This window comes from Argentina anserina, chromosome 1, assembly GCF_933775445.1.
Source record: "Argentina anserina chromosome 1, drPotAnse1.1, whole genome shotgun sequence".
Taxonomy (NCBI): domain Eukaryota; kingdom Viridiplantae; phylum Streptophyta; class Magnoliopsida; order Rosales; family Rosaceae; genus Argentina; species Argentina anserina.
This window is the reverse complement of record NC_065872.1, coordinates 3,252,632-3,275,486: the sequence shown is the minus strand read 5'-3', so window position 1 is coordinate 3,275,486 and position 22,855 is coordinate 3,252,632. Positions and strand designations below refer to the sequence as shown.

At 38.5% G+C, this 22,855-nt stretch overlaps 5 protein-coding genes across 8 annotated transcripts; 3 read left to right on the top strand and 2 right to left on the bottom strand.

Moving 5' to 3' along the window:
- Positions 1-489: 489 nt before the first annotated feature.
- Positions 490-3,721, top strand: LOC126794056 (uncharacterized). 3 transcript variants are annotated; one of them, XM_050520718.1, is made up of 9 exons: positions 490-838; positions 1,190-1,257; positions 1,372-1,519; positions 1,610-1,690; positions 2,057-2,143; positions 2,781-2,866; positions 3,061-3,181; positions 3,321-3,405; positions 3,493-3,721. In XM_050520718.1, the coding sequence occupies exons 1-8, from the start codon at positions 761-763 to the stop codon at positions 3,393-3,395; spliced, it is 744 nt and encodes a 247-aa protein (XP_050376675.1). In that variant the 5' UTR covers positions 490-760; the 3' UTR covers positions 3,396-3,405; positions 3,493-3,721. The 3 variants fall into 3 exon arrangements, with proteins under 3 accessions (XP_050376675.1, XP_050376669.1, XP_050376661.1); XM_050520712.1 differs by having other exon boundaries at positions 3,489-3,721; XM_050520704.1 differs by having other exon boundaries at positions 3,321-3,721.
- A 346-nt stretch (positions 3,722-4,067) lies between these two features.
- On the bottom strand, positions 4,068-6,104 carry LOC126792141 (tetraspanin-2). The gene is made up of 2 exons (XM_050518628.1): positions 5,567-6,104; positions 4,068-4,653 (listed from the first exon to the last, which is right to left on the bottom strand). The coding sequence occupies exons 1-2, from the start codon at positions 6,066-6,068 to the stop codon at positions 4,358-4,360; spliced, it is 798 nt and encodes a 265-aa protein (XP_050374585.1). The 5' UTR covers positions 6,069-6,104; the 3' UTR covers positions 4,068-4,357.
- A 3,088-nt stretch (positions 6,105-9,192) lies between these two features.
- LOC126796164 (uncharacterized) lies at positions 9,193-10,859 on the top strand. The gene is made up of 2 exons (XM_050522932.1): positions 9,193-9,408; positions 9,487-10,859. The coding sequence occupies exons 1-2, from the start codon at positions 9,212-9,214 to the stop codon at positions 10,778-10,780; spliced, it is 1,491 nt and encodes a 496-aa protein (XP_050378889.1). The 5' UTR covers positions 9,193-9,211; the 3' UTR covers positions 10,781-10,859.
- Positions 10,860-12,049: 1,190 nt separating this feature from the next.
- Positions 12,050-13,420, bottom strand: LOC126790113 (1-aminocyclopropane-1-carboxylate oxidase 1). Its single transcript, XM_050516255.1, has 3 exons — positions 13,279-13,420; positions 12,968-13,188; positions 12,050-12,863 (listed from the first exon to the last, which is right to left on the bottom strand). Exons 1-3 carry the CDS (start codon positions 13,378-13,380, stop codon positions 12,269-12,271), a joined length of 918 nt encoding a protein of 305 aa, XP_050372212.1. The 5' UTR covers positions 13,381-13,420; the 3' UTR covers positions 12,050-12,268.
- A 1,456-nt stretch (positions 13,421-14,876) lies between these two features.
- Positions 14,877-21,842, top strand: LOC126804861 (K(+) efflux antiporter 4). 2 transcript variants are annotated; one of them, XM_050532014.1, is made up of 20 exons: positions 14,877-15,215; positions 15,576-15,619; positions 15,789-15,847; positions 15,978-16,056; positions 16,226-16,287; positions 16,379-16,454; positions 16,617-16,691; positions 17,123-17,194; positions 17,289-17,372; positions 17,588-17,656; positions 17,945-18,022; positions 18,163-18,251; positions 18,406-18,502; positions 18,587-18,640; positions 18,885-18,980; positions 20,148-20,261; positions 20,429-20,506; positions 20,644-20,688; positions 20,896-20,985; positions 21,111-21,842. In XM_050532014.1, exons 1-20 carry the CDS (start codon positions 14,972-14,974, stop codon positions 21,189-21,191), a joined length of 1,686 nt encoding a protein of 561 aa, XP_050387971.1. In that variant the 5' UTR covers positions 14,877-14,971; the 3' UTR covers positions 21,192-21,842. The 2 variants fall into 2 exon arrangements, with proteins under 2 accessions (XP_050387971.1, XP_050387970.1); XM_050532013.1 differs by having other exon boundaries at positions 14,878-15,215; positions 20,148-20,336; positions 21,111-21,838.
- The last annotated feature ends 1,013 nt before the right edge of the window (positions 21,843-22,855 follow it).

Below are 22,855 nucleotides of genomic sequence, written 5' to 3'. Positions count from 1 at the left end.
GTAGCTAGATCTAAGTAAATCTTGAGCTCATATCTGTGTTCTGTGCGTACTTGTTGATAAGCCTTAGTTTAATTTTAATGTCTTGATCAACGAAGAGAACTACACATGCATCTGATCTACCTCTTGCAATTTGGTAGCTCTCATAGTCGTGTACATTTGGTGCAATGCAACTGGACTTTAGGAATGTAAGAGCTACTCAACTCTGCGATGTTACACTGAGAATTGAGAACCATATATACAGATAGTAATTTTATTCCTATTGATAATAGGAGATGGAATACATGTATTGAACTTGTGATTCACTTACGTTCATACTGTATTTGGAATTTTGGAGAGTGGGAAATTCCCATGGCGAGACTGCAAACGAGAAAAAACATAGGGGGCAAAAGTGTCTTGATTGTCTAGCCACGTAAATTGCCAGTCCACCACAAAAATGTGGCAAAAATGTGATCCAATTCCAGATAATCTAAAAACGAACGAACACTCTCGGTTTCATCTTCGATTTTGTAGCAGTAACTGGTTGACCCTTTTAACTGTCACCGATAACTCAACAATGCCCTAATGTGTTGGAATTGGTCTCAGGCTTCCTCACCGGCTACCACATTTGGCGGGTGTTTATTCTTGTTCTTCATCTTATTCGATCACTAGTGCAGTTGCGTCTGTTCCTAATCTAGCAAAAGTTGTGAGCAAGTGGAGCAGTGGAGGTAGAGCACCGAGGCGTTTGGTATTGGGCCTTGGAGCTTCACTTTGGGCTCAGTTGATGAACATGTCTGGTGCTGTTGGCGGCAAAGCTTTCACTGCCTCTGCTAGGCTGAAGAGTGGTCCTTCCTTTGAAGAGGTAGTGTTTCAAACTTCAATTCATGATTAGGGATAAAGTTTCGATCTTTATCTGTTTTCATTTATTTGGTTACTGGGTTTTCTCACATTTGGGATTCTGATGATGAACTGGTGCTGTATTGATTATGGGGTTAGAATTCTGACAGTGAAATTACCATTTCTTGTATGGGGTTATAAGAATGTGTCTGAAAGGTTTAGTCTTTTAAAATAGCTTTGCTTCTGAAACCCTTTTCCTGCAAAAGTAGCTATAAGTGCTATGAATCATTAATTTAAGCTTATTGATTAGTGTTATGAGGTTTTGTAGCACTATTTGGCATGCCTAATTTCCTTATGGTTTTTATTCTAATTGAAGATATTGAAAAATGTGGAGTGGCCGGAGCAAATTCCTTACAAGCCTGAGGATTTCCAGCGCTATGATGAGTAAAGTTTTCAACTTTTTGCTTGTACAATGTAGTTTTGTTGAGCTGAAAGTTCAGCTTAGCATTGGGAGGGATTAACTTAGATGAGTTCTAAAACAAGAAGCTGATTCATCAGGTCACCAGATACATTGTTTTATGAGAGTCCGCGCTTTGTGACACATATTGATGATCCAGCCATTGCAGCACTGACCAAGTACTATTCTAAGGTGTTTCCACCTAGCAACACTCCAGGAGTAACCATGCTGGACATGTGTAGCAGCTGGGTGAGTCTTTTATGTTAATGTGAGGCCTTGTTTTGTATTTCACATTTTGTGAATTAGGAGTAATAATATAGTGAGCAATATTATATCTAGGTCAGTCACTTTCCTCCAGGATACAAGCAAGAGAGAGTAGTTGGAATGGGAATGAATGAAGCAGAGCTAAAGGCGAATCCGGTACTTTGCTTTTAATTATTTTGCTTGATAGTTAATAGAGAATCTAAACATGTTGCAGTCGAGCTGTTTTTCTTACTCCCTATGTATCTTGGTTTGATGCCTAAATGAATGGGATTATACTGAAGCTAAGTGTTGTAGAGTACCATTTTCTGCTGATGAGTAACATCCACTTCATGATAATTTAAACTTCTAGTGCCCAGAAATATGTTAGAAGTTGAATGATAAACTTCTAATCCCTAGAGATCTATTTGAAATTGCAAAAGTATGGTTTTGTGTCTTCTTTTTCGTTAGCCATGGTAGTTATTGAGTATTTATAGCTGTATAGTGATATGAGAATATCCATCCTCATTGATTGAACTTTTGTAGGTTTTGACAGAGTATGTTCTTCAAGACTTGAATGTCGACCCTAAACTTCCCTTTGAAGATAATTCCTTCGATGTGATAACTAATGTGGTAAGTTCATCTACTGTCATCATGGTTGTGTTTATCACCTTCTGCTTGAATTAATGCAAGCAAATGTACTGTGTATACCTTTTTTTTTTGTGAAACCTTTTATTTATTTATTTAACAAAGTAGGACAAAAGAATATGATCTACTATGTCTGATAAACTCTAACAAAGAGGATAAACAAAAGCTCAATCTGGCATGTGTACACCCACATATGCTAAACCATAGATATAAAAACCTCTAGCGAATAGCAAATCCTCAGCCAAGAAACCCTTAATTAAAGGACGGGATGAAGTTGATAGCATTGGCAGACAGTTGTGAAATACCAAGAATAGAGAAAATAGACATATCATGATGTTTCTTGTAAGGATGAAAAAAATACAGAGCATACTCTCTGAACAATTCCAAAAGATGACGTTGGGCTTCCAACACATTAAAAATCTTACATTCGAAATGCACCAGATTCCTAGTGATCCAAATAAACCAAATTAGATTACAGGAGACTAGAAACCAAAGTTTTGGGAACGTTGAAACACCAACACCATTAAACACTTCAAAATATAATTAATGCGGTAAGTGCATACTTTCCAAAAGATGTACTGTGTTTTACTGCTCTCTGATGTAAATGAATCTTACATCGCAGGTTAGTGTTGATTATATAAACAAGCCTATTGAAGTTTTTAAGGAAATGTGCCGGATTCTTAAGCCAGGGGGACTTGCTATAATGAGGTGAAACTGTCTTCATCTTTCAATAAGGCTGTCATCTCCAAGTGTGAACACAAATTTCAAATCATCCCTTACCCTTAGGATTTTGTAAGAGATTTTATGGAGAGAGTAGCGCTTCAGATTGGCACTCTTGTTTTTCTTAATCAATCTGGTCTCTTTTCTGAACCAATTCTAACTTGATGCCAATTTACAAACAGCTTTTCCAACCGTTGTTTCTGGACTAAAGCAATCTCAATCTGGACATCAACTGGTGATGCTGATCACGGTCTGATTGTTGGGTCATATTTCCACTATGCCGGAGGATATGAACCTCCTCAGGTAATTAATTCTTTTCTCTAATTTGTTTTCATTCCTTTTATCACCACATATAAGTTCTCTGCGCACATGAATCCTTATTCAGTGTCACAGTTCCAAGTATTTTAGTAGTAATGTCTTAAAACTGAGCTCCTGTTTGCAGGGGGTGGATATTTCTCCAAACCCTGGACGCTCAGACCCCATGTACATTGTATACTCTAGAAAGTTGTCTGCGTGATAAACCAAATGTGAGTGACTACCTTTTCATCCAATCGATCAGTTGTCTAATTTTCTATAGAAACTGTCACAGTATTAAATATTGTAATCTTAGGTAGTGATTCCTCCCGGAACAGAAAAGGTTCGGTCGATGTTACCAAACTGCTCTTATTTCTGGTCTCCAGCTATAACTTCTGAAATTGGCCAACAGGGGCAGTGTAACAGTGGTTTTTTTTAAAGGAAGATATTAGTTATACAGTTATAGTGCAGATGTTGAAAGCCATTGTATTACTGCGAGAACCATTTGTATAATGTATTGGCTATGTGTTAAATAGGAAAGGGTCGATCAATTGCAGGAGACAGCTTTAGTGTTTAACTTGAGAAAGATTCAGATCTGATAAGCAATTGGCACTCCCTAATCCAGTAGGAAGACCTTAACAAGTGCTTTTCTGGGAAGCACTATTAACCAGTGCTTCTATAACTATTTATATTCAAAAAGCACCGTCAAATACGCCCTAAAGTTATAACTTCTAACTAATAATATTCAGCACCATCGTCTTATTATCCAAAAGTGATCACAGCATAAACGTAATTCTTGGAGACTTAAATCAGCCTTGTTGTTGTGAAAGTTGGTCTCTCTAGTTTCTAGTCGGTAAAGTCAGTGCATCAGAAAGTGTGTGCATCAAGGGGTGTGAAAATATAATACTCGAACAGTATATTAGTCCAAGAAGCCACTAGTACCACGGATGCAGAAGCATCTGATACCGGATCACCAGTACTAGTAGAAAAAAGTCTTAGGAATGAGATTCCATTACACTTTGTCCATTAGATAGAAAAAATAAGGAACAAAGCAATATGTACACTACAAAATGCTAATGATGACAAAGACAGATTTATCACCAAAACGATAAGGCCCTTAGATTAGACCTAGGGAACCCATACTTGAGCTGTGTTTGGCAACATGACTGAAGTTTACACCCATCCCTACTTGTTACGGCGGAAAAGCTCCTCTGTTTGCGCATTCTTGAATGCGCTGCAGGCAACGACGTAGACACAGATGAGAATAACCACCGCCACGATGAGGATCACATTGGCTCTTCTCCACTCTTTTCTCAAGTTTCCAAGTAAACCAGCTCTGCAAGAGTTGCAATTGTAGCAAAGTATGTTTTGGTCATTGTTCCATAGCAAGCAGTCTTGGTCTGCTGAAGGGGTTGCTGGGTTTATCCACAGATTTGGGTTCACATAGCTGTAGCCACAAGCTGTTGGAGGTTTACAACATCCTGACTGCAACACAAGAATAATGTTCGATGTTAAATTTTAATAATAGTAGGAACCAAAAGAGAAAATGATTAACGAAAAAAAAACACAAGTAATGTTGTCAATATATGAATCCATTGCTGGCAAGCATAGTTGTTCATTTTCATTTCTTCCATTGTGACCCCAATTACTTTAATTTGCTCTACCTTCCATGATTTCTATAATAATTCAGAAGCAATTGCCATCCAGTAGAGCAAAGTTTGTGTCTTTATGTTTCCATTTAACTTATGTATTATGGACCACATTGAAAGGTAGATTAGGGGGCATGGAGAATTGACTCTATACTAAAACACTGCATTGGCGGGTCCTGATCACTCCTAGAATCCTAGATTTCTATTCTTACTCTGTATTTGAGTTTCTATAAATTTCTGGTTTTGACATCTAGTTAAAAATGTGGCATAAAGCTAGCACGGAAGAAAAGACCTGAATGGATGTATCAATAGAAGAATCTCTTATCTTCTATGAACATTTTTTGCACAGAAAGTGTAAAAGAGTTGCAATCTTTTTCATCAAAACAGCAACTACATCAATTCTCAGTTACTCACAGTCAATCTTATCTTCAAAGACAGTAATTTTCACTACTCCAAGCAAAGAAACAGAGGACACACAGAGATCAAGAACTTGTTTGGAACTAAAGACCCTCATAGAATAGTGATTACATTACGCGTTTGGGAACTGAAGACCAGTTTGGATCCACAATAGAGAAAGACCTTTTGATCTCCTAAAGAACATCTATACTCTCCAAGTTATATGCTTTTTCTTAGTGAAAAAAAAAATGTAAAAAGTTGAGTTCTTTCATATCAAATCAACAATCACAGTCAAAATCATCTCGGAAAAACATTAACTTTAACGAAAATGATGAACTGAATTAAGAACTTGCCTGAAGAGGAGAGATGTGAGCCGCAAAGAACTGATCAGCAGTGATGTAGTTCTGAGTGAGCTTCGGACAAGTATCGGAATCAGCTAAACAGACCCTTATCTTCTGCCAAGTCCCTGAATCTGTAACGTAATCTCTAAGCCACTTAGAATATCCGTCCAGCCGATACTCCCGGTAAGCCCTGCCCGGAACGCCGTAGCTTCCGTCAGGCCTTGTAACAGTAAACGCAAAGATAAGTAGAATGAGTAGGAGGATTATGAGGGCGGCCATACAGAAGAGGTAGAGAGCAAGAAGGCCCTGTTTGTTGAAGTAAGCGCCGATGAATCCGGCGAGGCAGACTAGGAGGATGAGGACGCCGAGGACAAAGACCGGCCACCGGAAAGAGTGGATGCACTCGTTGTCGGGCTTCGAGGCCAGCCAGATGCCGGCGGCCATTATGGGGATGGAGCAGAGGAGGGCCGTGAAGTTGAGGCCTGCTGTGATTCTGTTGCTGACTCCCATGGTGGTGGACTGGTGGTGCTAAGGTGGTCGTGGTGGTGAGGTTGGTGGAGAAGGGGGTTTGTGTGTTCGCTGTGCTCAAGTTCAATAGAGTGAACCCATTTTTGTGTGCATATTGGGAGGGGCACTTTCTGTAAGCACTAAGCAGTGTTTAATGTTGCCATCTTATTGGCGCGAATATTCTTGTCATTCTCATTTCTTTTTCCCCACAAAATTAAACGATTTATATTATCTTCATAGAGAAATTATTCTATTACATAGATATTTATGAAACTAACCATCAACAAATTTGCACATATACATTCCGGTCCTTATGAGTCTTATAATCTTCTATTCTCATTTATTTTTCTTCTTTTCTATTATTTTCCTCTTGATACCTTATTCTTTCGAGATGTAGCATCCGGTTGATTTTGGTAAGTTCCTGTTGAGTTTCCTATGATTAATAGGATTAGGGTTCAGAGTTCCCAATAACATTAGGGTTTAGAGTTCTAAACATGACCAGGGTCTTAGAACCATAGAGCGATCAGCGTTCGAACAAAAATAGCAAAGGAAAAAGAGAAAGCTCGATGGGGGATCTCAATCAAAACACAACAAAGGAAGAAGAATCCCAATCTCCTATCGCAAACAAGAATTTCCCAGAGGAAGATAAGTATGACGAAGACAAGAATTGGTCAGAGCACGGCGATGTTTTGCCTGATGAATTTCCCACTCAATGTCATGAAGATGCAACGAGTATGGATCAACCATATCACTCAGAGGCGGAGCTCCATAGAACCCTCGGCATGGCTGATATTGGGGTGGACGAGATCATCGCGAATCCCTTTTTCTCCAATCCTGGCTGTTCTCCGGATACGCAAATTCCTTGTCTGTTTTTTTTATGTTACCTGAATTTTTCATTGTCCTGTTTGATTGCTCTTTCCTCGTACGTTTTTGATTCTTTCAATTGTTTGTAAGACATCTTTTCATTGTTAATAATTTTTGTGTTTAGGTTCTGGAGAAATCCCTCACATTGAGACCAAAATGGAAGAAGGTAAGTATGATGAAGTCAGATTTAGAGCAATTTCACGTTTTGGAACCACAATTAAGGTACCAATACTCTCAGAGCACCAGTACCGTCAGATCTTTGACTTCGTTCCAATACTTGGTATGCTCCACTGTGCTCATCGGTTTCTTCTTCATTACCAGTTTGATCTTTATCGAACTCTGCCACTGTATATATTTCATCCAAGAATTTTGTTTTGTATTGAAAAATGTAACCATAATCAGGTTCGGATGATATCTCCTCCGACAAATATCCAGGATGGTTGGCGGTGGTTTGTAAAACGTGTGGTTTATGAGTGTCACATCGATGAGGGTTCTAGCTTGCAGGATAATCATGCCGCTCATCATCATTTATCATTGCACCCTGATGTTTTGCTTGATTACTTTCCTGGCTGTTCATCTGGTACGCAAATTCCGCGTCTGAATTTTTTTTATGTTGCCTGAATTTCATTTTCCTGTTCGATTGCTCCTTCCTCATATGTTTTTGATTCTTTCGATTGTTTGTTAGACATCTTTTCATTGTTGTAAAATTTGAGTTTCCTTTGTCTACTACTATGTGCTTTATAATTCCTATTATATGCTCTTTTTTGTGCTATTGAACTAATATTCCTTACTTCATGTTATGGGGTAATTAGTTATCTATCAAGTAACTTTACTACCCTTTTTTGTTCTGGGCTGCTATAAGCTTGTCTGGTAATTGATTACTGTATATTGTGTGCATATTGGGAGGGGCTCTTTGTAGCTTTGTAAGCAGTGTTAAATGTTGTGATCTTACTGGCGTGTATATTCTGTCATTCTCATAATTCCTTCTTCCCACAAAATAATATGATTTATGTTATTTCCATGATATACCTAACCTGAAACTAACTTTGTTACATACAAATCAGCAAATTTGCGCATACATTCCGGTCCTTACATGGATTCTCCCCCAACGGCCAAAAGCCCAAAACCAATGCATTGGCGGCAAACTTGGACTCCCTCAACTCCCCAATTTTTTAGGTCATATTTCGGTTGATTTGTAAGTCCCTAGTGTGTTAATAATGGGGACTTACAAATCAACCAAAATATATAAAACTAGGGTTTAGAGTTCCTAATATAACTAGGGTTTTAGCCCCACGTATATAAAAGGGCATGAGGTGCAGCAGTAGGGAGGCAAAAAAAAAAGTTTCGACGTACAACTTGGTAATTAGACCAGTAGTGATGACTGAGAAACCCGAAAACACGATGGAAGAAGAATCCCAATCTCCGGCCGCGATTGAAGAGGATAAGCTTGATGGAGCCAGAATCAGAGCAATAACACTCGTAAGTTGTAACTCGATCGAGTTGTGAGACAACATGTGCAATATTATTTGACTTTGGTTTTGCAACCAATACATGCATTCGCAGGTAAACTTAACACTTACACTACACAACTAGCTAGCTAGTATACATTTAAGATGTGTTATAGATTTGAACAGGGGCGGAACCAAGAACTCGAAGTGGGTAGGGTTGGTTTTTTAAGGCATGAATTTTATTTTTTTGTAGAAAATGAAATAATTAGATAAATTATAAAGAAAAGTTGTAATTAAAGAGAAAATGAGGATATAATACAAAGAACTGGAAATGAGGAGGCAAACAAAGGGGGTAGAATAAAAAGAAACTGGAAAGAAGGAGGCAAATAAAGAAGGAAAAAAAGGGAGGAGGTGGGATTTGAACTCGGGACCAGGACTGCATACTTACATTTTAGCCGGACACTTAACCAACTGAGTTAATTGACATTTGATAAAGAGAAAGGCATATAGGTACTTAATTACAAAGCTAGATTTCGTCTGTGCTATAACCCTACCTACCCTCAACGTAGTTCCGCCTCTGGATTTGAAGCTCAAAGTCTCAAGCTAATTTCATCAAAAAAAAAGTCTCAAACTAATTTTTTTTTAAGGAATGTCTGAAACTAATGTATTGAGGGACAAAGCTATAACTTGGTTTAGAATATTTTTTGTATTTAACAACCTTGGCAGCTATCACATTCAAGTTTTGGCTCCAGTCATCACAAAACGCACCGTTTCGCTTTCCCGCCTCATATCAAAACCCTTCATACCTCCCAAATACAGAGAATCCGGCGCCAAATGGAGCAATGGGTCTCACTCTTCGACATCTTCCTCAACTCTCCGACGCCGGAATCGGAAGCGTCGACGTGGCTGAAACAGTCTTTCAGCGCCTCATCGTCAGCCGCCGCGCCGATCACCACCGCGGCATTCCTCTCGTTGCTGATGAGACCGTTGGAGACAATCGACGCTTCGTCCAGGGATCCGAACCCGAATAGGTAATGGGCCAAGCCCAAGTTCGATTTTTGACGAGCTTTTTGATCCGAGACTGATGGTGCGATTCTGGGTTTTTGCAGGGTGATGTTTATACATACTCTGCCGAATATGGTTCAGGCGAGGGTTCTGTCGTTTTTGGCTTTGGATCGTGAGAGGTTTACCGTCAGGGAGTTGGTTAAATTGGCGAGGAGTGTTTTGAGTTGCGACGAGGGGGTTGATTTTTGGGTCCAGAAAGCTGCACACCATCTGCTCGACGTAATGCCTGAGTCGAATTACGAGTGGATTTCCTGCTTGGGATTGGATTCCGGGGAGGAGGAGGTGGAAGATGAGTTTGATTCGTTGCCGGGTTGGCTTACCGATTCGGCAGCTGAGAGTGATTCTGTTTTGCCATGGTTGCCTGTACTGGCTGAGGAGCTGAATTCGAGGACAGTGGGTGCTGATTGTGGAGACAATGGTGATTCATTGAGCCGTGATGGAGGGGATGAAGATGCAGATGTGGATATGGATGATGTTGTGGAGGAAATGAATGTTGATGCTCCAGAAAGTGTTGATCTTGGACGTGATGTTCGAGAGAAGGCGATAAGTTTGAAAGAGCGCGTTGTGAGTTTTGAGTCGAGTTCAAAGACTGTGGGATTAGCGAATGAAATTTGTGAACTTTGCTTGGGGAAAGGAGGAGGAGAGTGTTTTGCGGTTTTGGGACTGATTGAGCCTTGGTTAGCTGATGATGAGACTGCTTCGGTTCTACTCTCTAGTTTGACAAGGGGAAACGAGGAAGAGCTTACTTGGCCAAGTCAGGTTCTGTGCTCGATCATCCTGCCCAAGTTGTTGGTTCTTGAGGAACCAGCGTCGCGTGTGCTAGTGACCGCAATAGTAGAGTACTGCAAGATATACCAAAGGGCCGCTGAGTATTCGCTGTTGTTTCCACTGATTCTCCGACAGGAAGGCATCAACAATGCAATACATGATGTGATCACAAGGGTCATCAAGGAAAGCTTGCACCCGGCTCATGTCTCATCTTTCTGTCAGAAGCTGCTGTGTGGAGAGAAAGGTGAGAGGAGAACCATTTGTCTTCCTTCCCACAAACATTTGGTAACTGATAAAATGGTATGGACAGAATCATTGTTTAGCTTGCTGCAAAGCATTTTGAATCACAATATTCATTTTACACAGAGTTCAGTTGACCATATTGTTTACCAGGTTCAGCAATTGGCTGAATCATTTTCGAACTCTCTGAAATTTGGAAACTTTTTGTTGTGTTTTGTCACCAAATGCTCTCCATTGTTGAAGCCGCACAAGCTTATGTTGACTAGAGTAGTTGAGCAAAACAAAACATTCTTAGCTAGATCTATATTATGCAAATTAGCTGGATTGTAGCTTCTGTTAATTGGAAGTCTTATGAAGATTTTTGGTCATAGACAAAGGATGACATCTCTGAGAATGTGCATTTAGAACATGCCAGAACTCTTTTCAAAGGCCAGTCTTTTATAAATGAGTATTTTTCACCAACAGTCTCTCAATTATGGTGTACCTACCAATGTGATACCTCAACTCTTAATCGTACTAATGTGATACCCAGACTCTAGTATTGCTATCATTAAAGTACTTCCGTCAGTTTTTTTTCAACTTCTCCGTCATCTTAGTGACGTGGCAAGTACGTGAGGCCCACAAAGAGGGTTAAAAGACAAAATTAACCCCATCTGAAAGAAACAATATTTTTCCGGCCCTTTACCTTGAAAAAGACACCCAATAATTCCAATTTTGGCGCCAATTTTCCCTCCTTACTCCTTAATTTGTGTCTCTTATCTAAACTAAAGAACTACCGCCAACCAGTCAACCACAATGTGATAAAACCTAGATCAATCTCATTTTCTATTTTTACCCTAGCACTTGTTAAACTAACAGAATAAATATAGAAATTTATATGGAACATCTCATTTCCACAATCTCATAAAAAAATATAGAAACACATAACTTAACGAAATTCAAATACATGTGTTAAGTACCATTAATTGCCACCTTTTATGTTGATCTGCCATGATTTTTGCTTGTAAGAACTAATGGTACTTAAACATGTAGTTGAATTTCGTTTAAGTTATGTGTTTCTATATTCTTATGAGATTGTGGAAATGAGATGTTCCATATAAAATTCTATATTTATTCTGTTAGTTTAACAAGTGCTAGGATAAAAATAGAAAATGAGATTGATCTAGGTTTTATCAGATTGTGGTCGACTGATTGGCGGTAGTTCTTTAGTTTAGATAAGAGACACAAATTAAGGAGTAGGGAGGGAAAATTGGCGCCAAAATTAGAATTGTTGGGTGTCTTTCTCAAGGTAAAGGACCGGAAAAATATTGTTTCTCTCAGATGGGGATAATTTTGTCTTTTAACCCTCTTTGTGGGCCTCACGTACTTGCCACGTCACCAAGATGACGGAGAAGTTGAAAAAAAACTGACGGAAGTACTTCAATGATAGCAATACTAGAGTCTGGGTATCACATTGGTACGATTAAAAGTTGAGGTATCACATTAGTAGGTACACTATAATTGAGGAACTGTTGGTGAAAAATACTCTTTATAAATTAAAATACTTGGGACTATTTGGTTTTTCATTTGTTTGACCACGCTGATTTTTTCCTTACGACCTTGTATACCATAATTCCGAATCAATTAATGAAAGAGAGATGATAAAACATTTATTGCTTCTTCTCAAAATCAAAAGAAACACTAATTGATAGAAATAGTGCTTCTCTCACTGAAAAGCCTTTCCTTCTTTTAGGTAGATGACATGACAAGTTTATAAGAACAAAACCAAAAGTACAAACATATGAAGAGAGAAGCAGAAATGTTATGCAATTCGCACTTCTAGGCATAGAAACCATTACTCCCATTGGCCATTTGTTTCATGGATTCGAATCTCGGGCCCTTGTCATTGAACTTTGTGGCAGCATAAAGCTTCAGGTAATCTTGAAAACGGAAGCTAGTGGGGTATAAGAGTTTGGGAGCTGGAGCGATAAGGGCATCTCCGGCAGGGTTATAGAAGGTAGCAATGGAGAGTCGACTGCCGTTCTTGTCTGTTAAGACACGGTGCAGAGTACTCTTGTACCTTCCATTACTCAGCACTTCCAGTTGGTCACCTGTGTTCACAAAGATGGTGTTGTTCTTAGATGGTGGAATTGCAACCCATTTGCCATCTTTGAAGAACTCAAGACCCGGAACTTGGTCATCTTGGAGCAATAGTATAATCCCACCAGCGTCAGTGTGCTCTCGCAGTCCTCTCACGCGTTCTGGCTGAGAACACTGAGGATATTTTGCAACTTTTGTCCCAACAGAAGGACCCTTGCTACCTGAAAATGCATCCTTGATATCATCCTTCTCCAAACCAAGATTCTCACACATGAGCTCAGAGAGTTTCTCTGCCAGGTTGATGAGTTGATCTATGTACTCATTCATTGTTTTGCTGCATTTCATGCATAAAACTCAGTATACATGTTTGGAATTACAGGGTCACTTTGCAGTTGATACATTATGGTAGTTCTGCTGTTCTATTGATAACTGACTTACCAGAGATCCTCTGAGATGTTTGGAATTGCTTCAATGTTAGATGTTGGGCGATGCCAGACGAAAAAAGTGGTTTCCCAGTCTTTGTCAGAGGTATCATTTTTCTCTAAGCTTCTAGCTATCTCTGACTGATAAAAACTCTCCTTCAAATTTTCTTCATAGTATGCATTTACCAATTGCTTCACTTTGTCCATCAGCCTTTTGTCGATTCCATGGTTCTCAATCTGCAATCATAAGCAAAATGTTAGAAATGCAAAAGATACTAGAAATAGATTTCGACTTAAACGAAAAAAAAAACTATTATTCCCATTTACTTGAAAGAAGCCCCATTGCTCGCATGCTTGGTGCAGAAGAGCCATTGTCTTGCTCCTCTCTTCACCATTGATCAAGCCAAAGTCTATGACAGGGATCTCCATTTCCTTCACTCTCTCTTATCCTGATTTGGAAAACATGAAGATGCAATGCAGTATTTATAGGACCAGAAAGTACTGTATTCAGAATATTATATTAGATAGAATTGCTTGGGCAGCACTGTGATTTTTATATGTAAGATATTCTGATCAACAAGTAACTTAGATCTCTATAGTAAACCAGGTTCTGTTTCTTCAATCTTTTGAAAATTAAACTTCCTTGACTAATACGTACACCTTTTGACTTGGAATCATCACGTGCATCACTATCAGTCTCCCTTTGTTCAAATGTGTCTGCCCACTGGCCTTTTATTATTGCATGGAAATTTTTGTACCAAAGTTAGTCCTGATCAGCTGTTTTTCATTGGTATATGTCAGTTTAAACAAAACCAGGGGCTGATTGAGTGTGACATTTCGATAGTGAATCAATTGCCAATCAAACAGGCAAAGAAAAACTAGGGGGAAACCTTTCCCAGTGGGCGCTTATCATATTGCACTAGTGCCCAACTCTGCAGTGTATCAGGAGACATAAAGCTCTCACAATCTTCTAGCTGGTGTCAGAGAAATAAATAGAGAAGCTGTTTAATTAGTAAGTTATTCTTTTTGATTTCGCAGTTGGGGTCATGTGTATTGGGTCTGGTATAGTTTACCAGTATTCTTTATGCGAGTAAATGGATTAGGGAATTAGATTAAGTATATCCTGTTGGACACATAATCCCATGAAGTTTTAGCAAGTATCTAAGTTAAAGTTTCTTGAGGACTTAGAAATCCAGAGACAGTCTTGCTAAATAAAAGAGATTCTACTGAATTGCGCCTTAAAAAATATAACGAAGATCATTCCCAAGAATGCATCAAAGCCTCAAAGGTTAGCTCTTGCTTAAGATACTGGAAACTAAGCAGATACAAGTAACTTGGTCTGCTTTGATTCAAGGATCTGTGTAGGCAAAAAGATTGGAGTTATAATATATCATACTTGGTTCTCCTAAAATTATTGCTTTTTTTTAAAAGTGAATTTTATTGTGTGAATTACATTTTACCATTTGATAGAGTAACTTTGCTTTGGTAACCAAGAAGTCAAGAACAAAGAATGCTACCAGGGAAGGACTAGCCATACTTAATCTTAGAGAAGGAAAAGAAAAACACAGAGCATCATGCAGAAACATTGTGACGTTATTTGCGCTCCAAAACGGTGCCGTATCACAAGATCAGCACACGTGATCACGAAACCCGCCACAGCGCGCGTAAAAATAAGATCCACAGAATCTGCGACTAAACGCAAATGAAACCGCACCTGCATTGCACTTCATGCACCCTCCTTCTCCCCCCACGGCGAGCAAAAACGCCGCGTAACTAACCCCGCTCCTCAAACTCGCCACGTGTTTTTCCGTGCTAAACACGCGCTTCCCCTCAGCGCGTGGGAGTACCCCAAAGCACCCGAGTTCCCACCACGCCTTTGCTTGCTTCTGAGGTCAAGTTTGTCCTTTCACATACACCGCCTCGCTCCTCCGTCCCCAACTGAAAACTTTTTCCCTCTAATTCGAATTCTTTCTTCTCTGAATCCCAAAAACGACGACGTATCACACTCCAGGCCTCTACGATGAGGCTCCGCCTCTCTACGATCCTCGCGCTGCTTTGTCTCGGCGCCGTCGCTGTTCCCCGGCTCAAATTCCCAGCCGCGGTGGCCTCCGCCGAGTCGAACGAGTCTGACTCGGCCGCGGCGGCGGAGGAGATCAATGCCGCGTCGGAGAACTCGTCGCGGGCGAGATCTAGTAACGATAGCTTGGCGAACATGATTGATCGGGCTCTCGAGCGCGAGTTCCCTGAGAATGAGCAGAATCAAGGTCCGAATATTCTTCATTTCTTTTTTATTTTTGTTTTCATCTCCTGTAGTTTTGTTCTTGCAATTTAGAGGATTGGATTTTGAATTTTCTGGATTTTTTGAGTTTCATCTCTTTATCACTGCATTGCTTTCAATTTCATGCATGGTGGTGTTGCTTGTTCTTCTGATTTGATTTCGGAAAGTTCTGGATTTCTTATGGTGCTGATTAGCCGATCTCTTTGCGCTTTTTTTAGCTTGACTGCTTTGTTATGCTAAATTGCTAATCATAATCAGATTTAGCTTTCGGTGAAGAATGCGGATAGAAATTTTGAAGCGTTTAGTTTGTCTAGCTGATTGTTTGAACTGTCGTCTTTGTGTGCAGCGGCCGATGCCGGCAGCTTCAATAATAGCGTTAATGAACAGCAGGTGAGCTGGCATTTGTGATCTAGACTCCAGAGTAGTGTTCTGTAGATGCATATACTTGATAATTATCGCCGAGAAAGGGAAACTGTAACTAATGCGTTTGTGCGAGTACATTCGCATGATCCTCGGCATGCATTTTTGAGATGTTGTTTTGTACTTTTGTTTTCGTTAGGCGACTCTGGAGACAGTAGCTAGAGTTAAGTCCAAGAAGAACGAAAGCAAGGAGGAGAAGTATGTGGTTCTATTTTTTGTGAAGAGAGAACCTAATATCTTTGTTGATTTACATTTATTGGAAATGGCTGGAAATATGTACTAGTATGCGTGAAGTGAGTTTGATGACAATTTGTGTGCCTTATGCTAGGTCGTTTCAGTTTCATGATGTTTTCCAGCTGGAGAATGAGAACGGAGCAGAAGACATGCCTACACTAATAGATAGGAAGGTATATTTGCTGCCTATCATTGGCTTATGTCATAACTTTTTTCCCGTAATGTAGAAAAGTAATATAGAAAGTACATGAAATGTCAACGATTTGTTTAAGCTGATAATGACATAATAGTTCACATCACTCTTTTAAAATGCTTTTTATGTTTATGTTCTTTTTATATCAGGATAATGTTTTTATTATATCCAATCTCAAGTCAAAGTATCCTGTGCTGCAAGTGGACTTGAGGTCAGCTTTCAATTCTTTACCGTCGTTTCAACTGCTATTTCATATATACATGGCAGAAAAAGTTTGCTGATATGTCCTCTTCATGTTACAGACTAATATCAGATCTGGTAGTTGTCATTGTTTCAGCAACGTGTGGTGGCATTGCCTTTGCCTGTGCTGGACAACCTGTATGTCCTTTGGCACATAATTTTGCTTAGATTCTACTTAATTATTAAATAATGGGAGTTTATTTCATTTAGTTGCTTAATTTGAATGGGAGGATGAGCGCTTTGCTTCTAGATCCTCTTCTGGTCAAAAATTTATCTTCTTTTACTTTCAAATATTTTCAGGTCATTACTGGATACTTACTTGCAGGATCTGCCATTGGCCCTGGAGGCTTGAGTTTTGTCAGTGAAATGGTCCAAGTATGTTGTCCTTTTTCCAATTTTGCTGGACTGATCCTTTGTTTTGTGCTTCCTTTATAACGTTTCTTCAGGATTATGCTTTCAGTTGTTCCATTAGCAAGTCTCAAATCATGATTCATGAATACTCATGTTATACTAGTTTGGTCTTTTGCACTTCATTTTAGGTGATCTATAATAATCTCGTCATTCTTTGTCATTATTATTTAAACTGCTTGACTGTTCATGCACAACTGAATGCACTACAATTGAATCAAGCACACAATATGCATAACAACTGTATTAAGCAGTCTTAAAGAAAAATAGAAGAAAGGAAAATATAGGTACAGTTCTGCTACATAAACTTCACTCTTAATAGTTTTTATGAAAAACATTCTTTCCAATTCGAGCTTCATACATATTACTTCCATTTTCTTATTAAAACAAGCATGCAGGTTGAGACAGTGGCTCAGTTTGGAGTTATATTTCTTCTTTTTGCCTTGGGCCTGGAATTCTCAGCTGCTAAGGTTAGCATGTAACCTGTGTTGTGGTATACATTTGCTATCTTTTTTGTCAATCAATTTAGGTCATGATACTACCCTCTCCTCTTCAAGTTTGCAGCTTCGGGTTGTTCGAGCAGTGGCCGTCTTGGGAGGTTTACTGCAGACTTTCCTATTTATGTGCTTGTGTGGAATAACAGCCTCAGTAAGTGTAGCATGATAATCAGCTTCTTATTTGGTACGGAAAGAAAGCTTGAAAATATATCAAGTAGGAATTCACTTGTTATTCAATTAGACTGTAAATGATCATACTTCAACCTGTAATAGAAAACTGAGCAAATATGCATTATTTACACTATCTATCATTTTTTCCCACTTCTCTCAATGTTCTAATGTTACAGAGCTGCCAATCATTTCCAGTTATGTGGCGGAAGAACTTCTGAAGGGGTATTTGTTGGTGCATTTCTTTCTATGTCTTCAACAGCAGTGGTAACGATCTATGCACTGATATCAGTATATTTTCTTCTTTTGTAACCTTGGGAAAATATATGATTTGATTACCTGTTCAGTTTGTAATCTTTGCAAACTGGTTGTAATAGTGTTTCTCTAATGCCTATGGGGCTTATAATAGTTTATGTAGGAATATACTGGGTTTGTTCTCCTTATTCTATAGGAAGGGTGATGCTGATATGAAATTGTACAGTTGTGGGTAGTAAGATATATAAGATGCTAAAAGATCAGCATTTTCTTGATAAGCTCATCTTTTTGGTTCTGCAGGTTTTAAAATTTTTGATGGAAAGAAATAGCATTAATGCTCTTCATGGTCAAGTCACAGTTGGCACTCTTATAATGCAGGTTCTGATACCATGTATAAGTTTTTCAGTTTGTAGCAAGTAGCACCTACTAAGCATGTGCTACTTAGTATTATAATGATAACGTGTAAGATTCAGACCCACTTTATTATTTCTCACTTCTTCAAAAATGTAACCTACTAGGACTGTGCTGTGGGTTTGCTATTTGCTCTGCTTCCAGTTCTTGGTGGTACTTCTGGTATTCTGCAAGGAGTTGTATCCATGACCAAATCGTAAGTAAAGATCATTTTAAGGCATCATAATATACATATTTATGCCATTGATGACAAATGCCTCTGCTTAATGCAGAAATAACTCCTTTATCTTGTTTTCATGCGTACAAGTCTATATGATTTGTGCATAAGTGCCTTGTGTCTCATGCTACAGGTTGGTGGTCTTGCTTGCATTTTTGGCCACGTTATCAATATTATCACGTTCCTGTGTGCCATGGTTCCTTAAACTTATGATAGGCTTATCTTCTCAGGTATTGGCAAGTTTTCAATTTGATGCATCTCGATGCTGTACTATTATACAGATTATGTTATGCACATTTTTCTTTTGTGTGCAGACTAACGAACTCTATCAATTGGCATCTGTGGCATTCTGCTTACTTGTCGCTTGGGTTTGTCTTACTTCTTTCTATTTACATCTATGACCTCATACATAATGCACTTAAATACACACAATTTATACATCGGACTATTATACCATCCTTTTCAACGAGTAATTTCTCTGTTTTTTTTTTGGGCGGGGGTGTCCTTGTTGTTAATGGCTTAATGCCTGCCTCAAGTACCTTAGGTACACAGCATATATCTGATGCCTCCCTGCGGATACAAAATAATACATGCCTTGTCATGTCATTTCAGTGTAGTGATAAGCTGGGTTTAAGTCTTGAATTGGGTTCCTTTGCAGCAGGAGTGATGATATCAACAACTGATCTAGGTCAACATACACTTGAACAGGTAAGGTATTTATGTACATTTGAACTTAAGGAGCTGTTATTCTCTCTCTTTTTATATATGTATTCTTTTCATGTTTTCTCCCTTTTTTCCCTTCCGTGTATGCCTCAATTTCTAGTATATGTTTCATATTATACCTATAAATATAATACCTTGAAGCACGAATACGGACACGATACGATACGTAGACACATCAAACGTAAAATAATTTGGACACGGATACGTGACGGACACGTTAAATTAAATATTAAATATTAAATTTTAATATATATTGTATATACTTATCTATTTTTCTATGGCCAATTTGAGGAAGAAGAAGCAGAGCCGTTGGATCTCCTTTTAATCATCTTGTACAATTAAGATTAAAACAAGGAACTAATACACACCCTTACTAGCATATACATCCACGCACATGATTCTTTCTAGCTATATTTAGAACTCCCACAATCTCACCTCCACTGCAGCTTCTCTATCCCAGAAACATCTGATAATATCAATCGGAAGCTATCAATGGCTATCTTCACCCGAAATCCAGATCGCCTCATTCAAATTCTCTCATCAATCACCACGATACCCAACCATATGTTAATTCAACTTCTTCCTTGATGGATTGAAAACTAGGTTTGCTTGATAAATCATCCGAATTCCTTGAGTGAATAACTCGGAATCCATTCAATTGAAATCAACGAAAACTGGTTTAAGAGAGAAACACCAAGAAGAGGGGTCGACGGTGTGATTTGTACAGCTTTGGGAGCAGTTCTCCGTGTCTAAACCGTATTGAAATAGGACACACATATTTGGCCGTGTCCGACCGAATTTTGCCATATTGTGTCCATGTCCGTGTCCGACACGATATGCTGCCTCTTTGGCATGTCCGTGCTTCATAGTGTGATACTCTGATACTCATGTATTAAGAACTTCATGTTAGGAACAAGTGAACATTGACAGCGGGAAAAGAATAAAAAGCTTCCAAATTGTTTAATTTGATAATTCTTTTCATATATGAAATAGGAATGAAAAATTCAGCAGCAGAAATCTTGCTTAAGTATTTAAAAAATAAAATGTGATTCTTCCGGTTGCATTTACAGAAAATGGTCTTTTCCTTTTAAAGTTTCAGTTGAAGAAACTAATATTCTTGCTCTTGTTTGTGACTTCGTTTCTGTCATGCAGGTTGAGCCCATTCGCAATATGTTTGCTGCCCTTTTTCTCGCAAGCATTGGGATGTTGATAGATGTTCAATTCCTTTGGAATCATGTTGATATATTATTAGCAGCTGTTATATTGGTAATCATTGTAAAAACTGTAGTGGTTTCTACTGTTGTGAAGGGGTTTGGATACAATAACAAGACTTCCCTTCTTGTAAGATTCCAAAAGATGCTAAGAGAGCTTTATATTCATTTACTTCATACATTTTATTGATGTAAGGAGCCTTATGTTAAAATCATCTGTAGGTTGGAATGTCTTTGGCACAAATCGGAGAATTTGCTTTTGTACTACTAAGCCGCGCTTCTAATCTTCATCTGGTAGAGGTGGGTGCTTCTCCTGTATTTGCCCTTTTAAGAATTTTGTTCAAGTTTAGCTAATTTCCTTGCAAAACCCACTTAATCTAGGAATCAAACCTTAATATGTGCTTACATTGTAACTAATGGTTCTATCACTGCTGCAGGGTAAATTGTATGTGTTACTTCTAGGCACAACAGCTCTTAGTCTGGTATGTTGGCTATTATGATATATATTGTGATTTGTTTCACCATTTACAAACAATCTTCCTTATGCTGATGCTCACTGATGTCTCCCTGTTACTTTTAAATAGCCAGTTCCTGTCAATTTCTTTTCAATTGCTTTTTGTCTAATAGAATTTCACCATGGGAAAATAGCCAGTTCACTAATTGTTGATTTTGTTATTGTAATAATGCAGGTCACTACACCGTTGCTATTCAAGATGATTCCTGCTGTTGTTCATCTTGGGGTGTCATTACGGTGGCTCTCCCCTGATAGCCCAAGTGAGGTAATGTTCTGCAATTTTTATCTTATAGAATTTCACCATGGGAAAATGTCCCACTGGATACAGTTGTGCATAGTTCTTGTTGGAGCAAATCTATAAGGTATCTTAAATATGGTTTCTCCTCCCAGATTGGCTTTAAAGGAGATAGCTTTCGCTCAGATAGTGCTAAGCGTATTGCTTTCTTGGTCCAAGAATCTCATCATTTATGATGATAAATAAAACATTGACCAGAAAACTGCACTGCTGGCCTCAGCATTTGGGGTTGTTATACTCTGAAGGACGGGTATTTCAGAGTGCAAAGGAGGTCGACTAACTGAATGTGTTTATACTGCGGAGCTATGCAGCATCTTACTGATGGAGCAAGAGTGAATCACATAAATACTAATTGAGACCAAGACGTTATCACGGTAACTTTCTCTTCTAAATTAGTTTCCGTTTAGCATTGTAAATTATCCCCTTGCCCCCTTTGAACCCTCGTGAGGTCGAAAAATTTTGTTTTGTTTTTGCTCACCTTTCTTGCTCGTCTTTGGTGGTGCATAGATCAGTGTTGTTTCCACTCTACAATGTATCGCGGATTCTTCCTTTGCAATGGAATCACATAATCTTCTGTGCAAGGATTTCGCTTTGGGTATTTTCAATAAACTTCATTGTCAAATGTATATGCTCTGTGATTATCTCATACAAAAAAAATGGCATCACATGATTACAAATATCTTCTTCCCCGGTTTTCCGTTGTCAATAGTTGATCTTTGTATAAGAGGGGTCTCCTATGCAGTCACACTTGCATCACATGATTTTATACGTATCTTCTGCTTCCACCAGTACTGCTTGTATATAACTCTGGTCAGATAAAGGGAAACTAAGTTTTGTAGAAAAGTTTATCCCCATTCAGCTCTAGTGCCTTGAAACATAATATGGAACAACATTGGTCTCGCTACTCCGGAAAGGGATTGGTTCTCTTGTCATGCCTCATTCACCACTTGTGCATGAAGGTTTCAGAATGATGAAGAAAAACAATTAATATATCCAAGAGTATAGATTTGGCAAAGAATTTGAAGCCAAATGACAGTAATTTTGATATAGAAGTAAGGTCCTGAAGACTCTTAGAGGACATTTCACATTTAGATAGCAACTCAGATAAATTAAGTATGAATATGTACCAACGTGATTGACCTGGTGAAGTTTTATCCCTAGTACTCGGTCTTTGAATAATCTATGCTAGATACGTACACTTGGGGTAGGTTTTGATATAGCAAATTGATAAGTTTCTATATTCGAGACGATCCATGTCAACAAATGTGAATAATATGAAAAGAGAGAAGCTCAAAGAAGAAGAAACTTTAACCTCACCTGATAATTACAGGTGACATAGAAATAGTAATAATTGTAGGTCTCGGTACCTTAAAGAAATCACATACAAAGTTGACCTAAATATGAAAGCAAAAGTTATTTAATTAGCCATCCATAACCCACCATATTAGAGATGATCGATCAGGGAGACAGACATCAACGAAATTAGAAAGATTATGCATTTCTTTGTCTACTGGAGGTCAACCATGTCTATTGTGTTAACTAAAGGTGGATTTGACCCAAGAAGGTGCAAGTGACATCTTAAAAAAAAAATGAAGACAGAAGACATCCATAAAACTTATGTGTGAATCAACTCGTTTTAAGAATTGATGTGTGTTCTGCAATGTACGTTTATGAAATTATGATTAATAAAATTTCAAAATGAAATCGATACGTGGCATTTCTCAAACAAGTTACAATATAATACGTAATTCAAGAGTTCCAACACTCTAAAACACTATAAAATTAAATTTCCGTTTTCTAGGTTGCCATGACATGCATTAATAGAACGGTATACGTACGT

Coding starts and splice junctions, on each gene's coding strand:
- LOC126792141 (XM_050518628.1), bottom strand. CDS start 6,068: ATGGGAGTCAGCAACAGAATCACAGCAGGCCTCAACTTCACGGCCCTC. Junction 4,654..5,566: donor CATCTCTCCTCTTCAGGCAA/GTTCTTAATTCA, acceptor TGTTGCAGTCAG/GATGTTGTAAACCTCCAACA.
- LOC126790113 (XM_050516255.1), bottom strand. CDS start 13,380: ATGGAGATCCCTGTCATAGACTTTGGCTTGATCAATGGTGAAGAGAGG. Junction 13,189..13,278: donor AGCAATGGGGCTTCTTTCAA/GTAAATGGGAAT, acceptor TTATGATTGCAG/ATTGAGAACCATGGAATCGA. Junction 12,864..12,967: donor AACATCTCAGAGGATCTCTG/GTAAGTCAGTTA, acceptor CATGAAATGCAG/CAAAACAATGAATGAGTACA.
- LOC126804861 (XM_050532013.1), top strand. CDS start 14,972: ATGAGGCTCCGCCTCTCTACGATCCTCGCGCTGCTTTGTCTCGGCGCC. Junction 16,057..16,225: donor CTACACTAATAGATAGGAAG/GTATATTTGCTG, acceptor TTTTTATATCAG/GATAATGTTTTTATTATATC. Junction 20,986..21,110: donor CCCCTGATAGCCCAAGTGAG/GTAATGTTCTGC, acceptor TTCTCCTCCCAG/ATTGGCTTTAAAGGAGATAG.
- LOC126794056 (XM_050520718.1), top strand. CDS start 761: ATGAACATGTCTGGTGCTGTTGGCGGCAAAGCTTTCACTGCCTCTGCT. Junction 1,520..1,609: donor TGGACATGTGTAGCAGCTGG/GTGAGTCTTTTA, acceptor TATTATATCTAG/GTCAGTCACTTTCCTCCAGG. Junction 1,691..2,056: donor CAGAGCTAAAGGCGAATCCG/GTACTTTGCTTT, acceptor GAACTTTTGTAG/GTTTTGACAGAGTATGTTCT.
- LOC126796164 (XM_050522932.1), top strand. CDS start 9,212: ATGGAGCAATGGGTCTCACTCTTCGACATCTTCCTCAACTCTCCGACG. Junction 9,409..9,486: donor AGGGATCCGAACCCGAATAG/GTAATGGGCCAA, acceptor GGGTTTTTGCAG/GGTGATGTTTATACATACTC.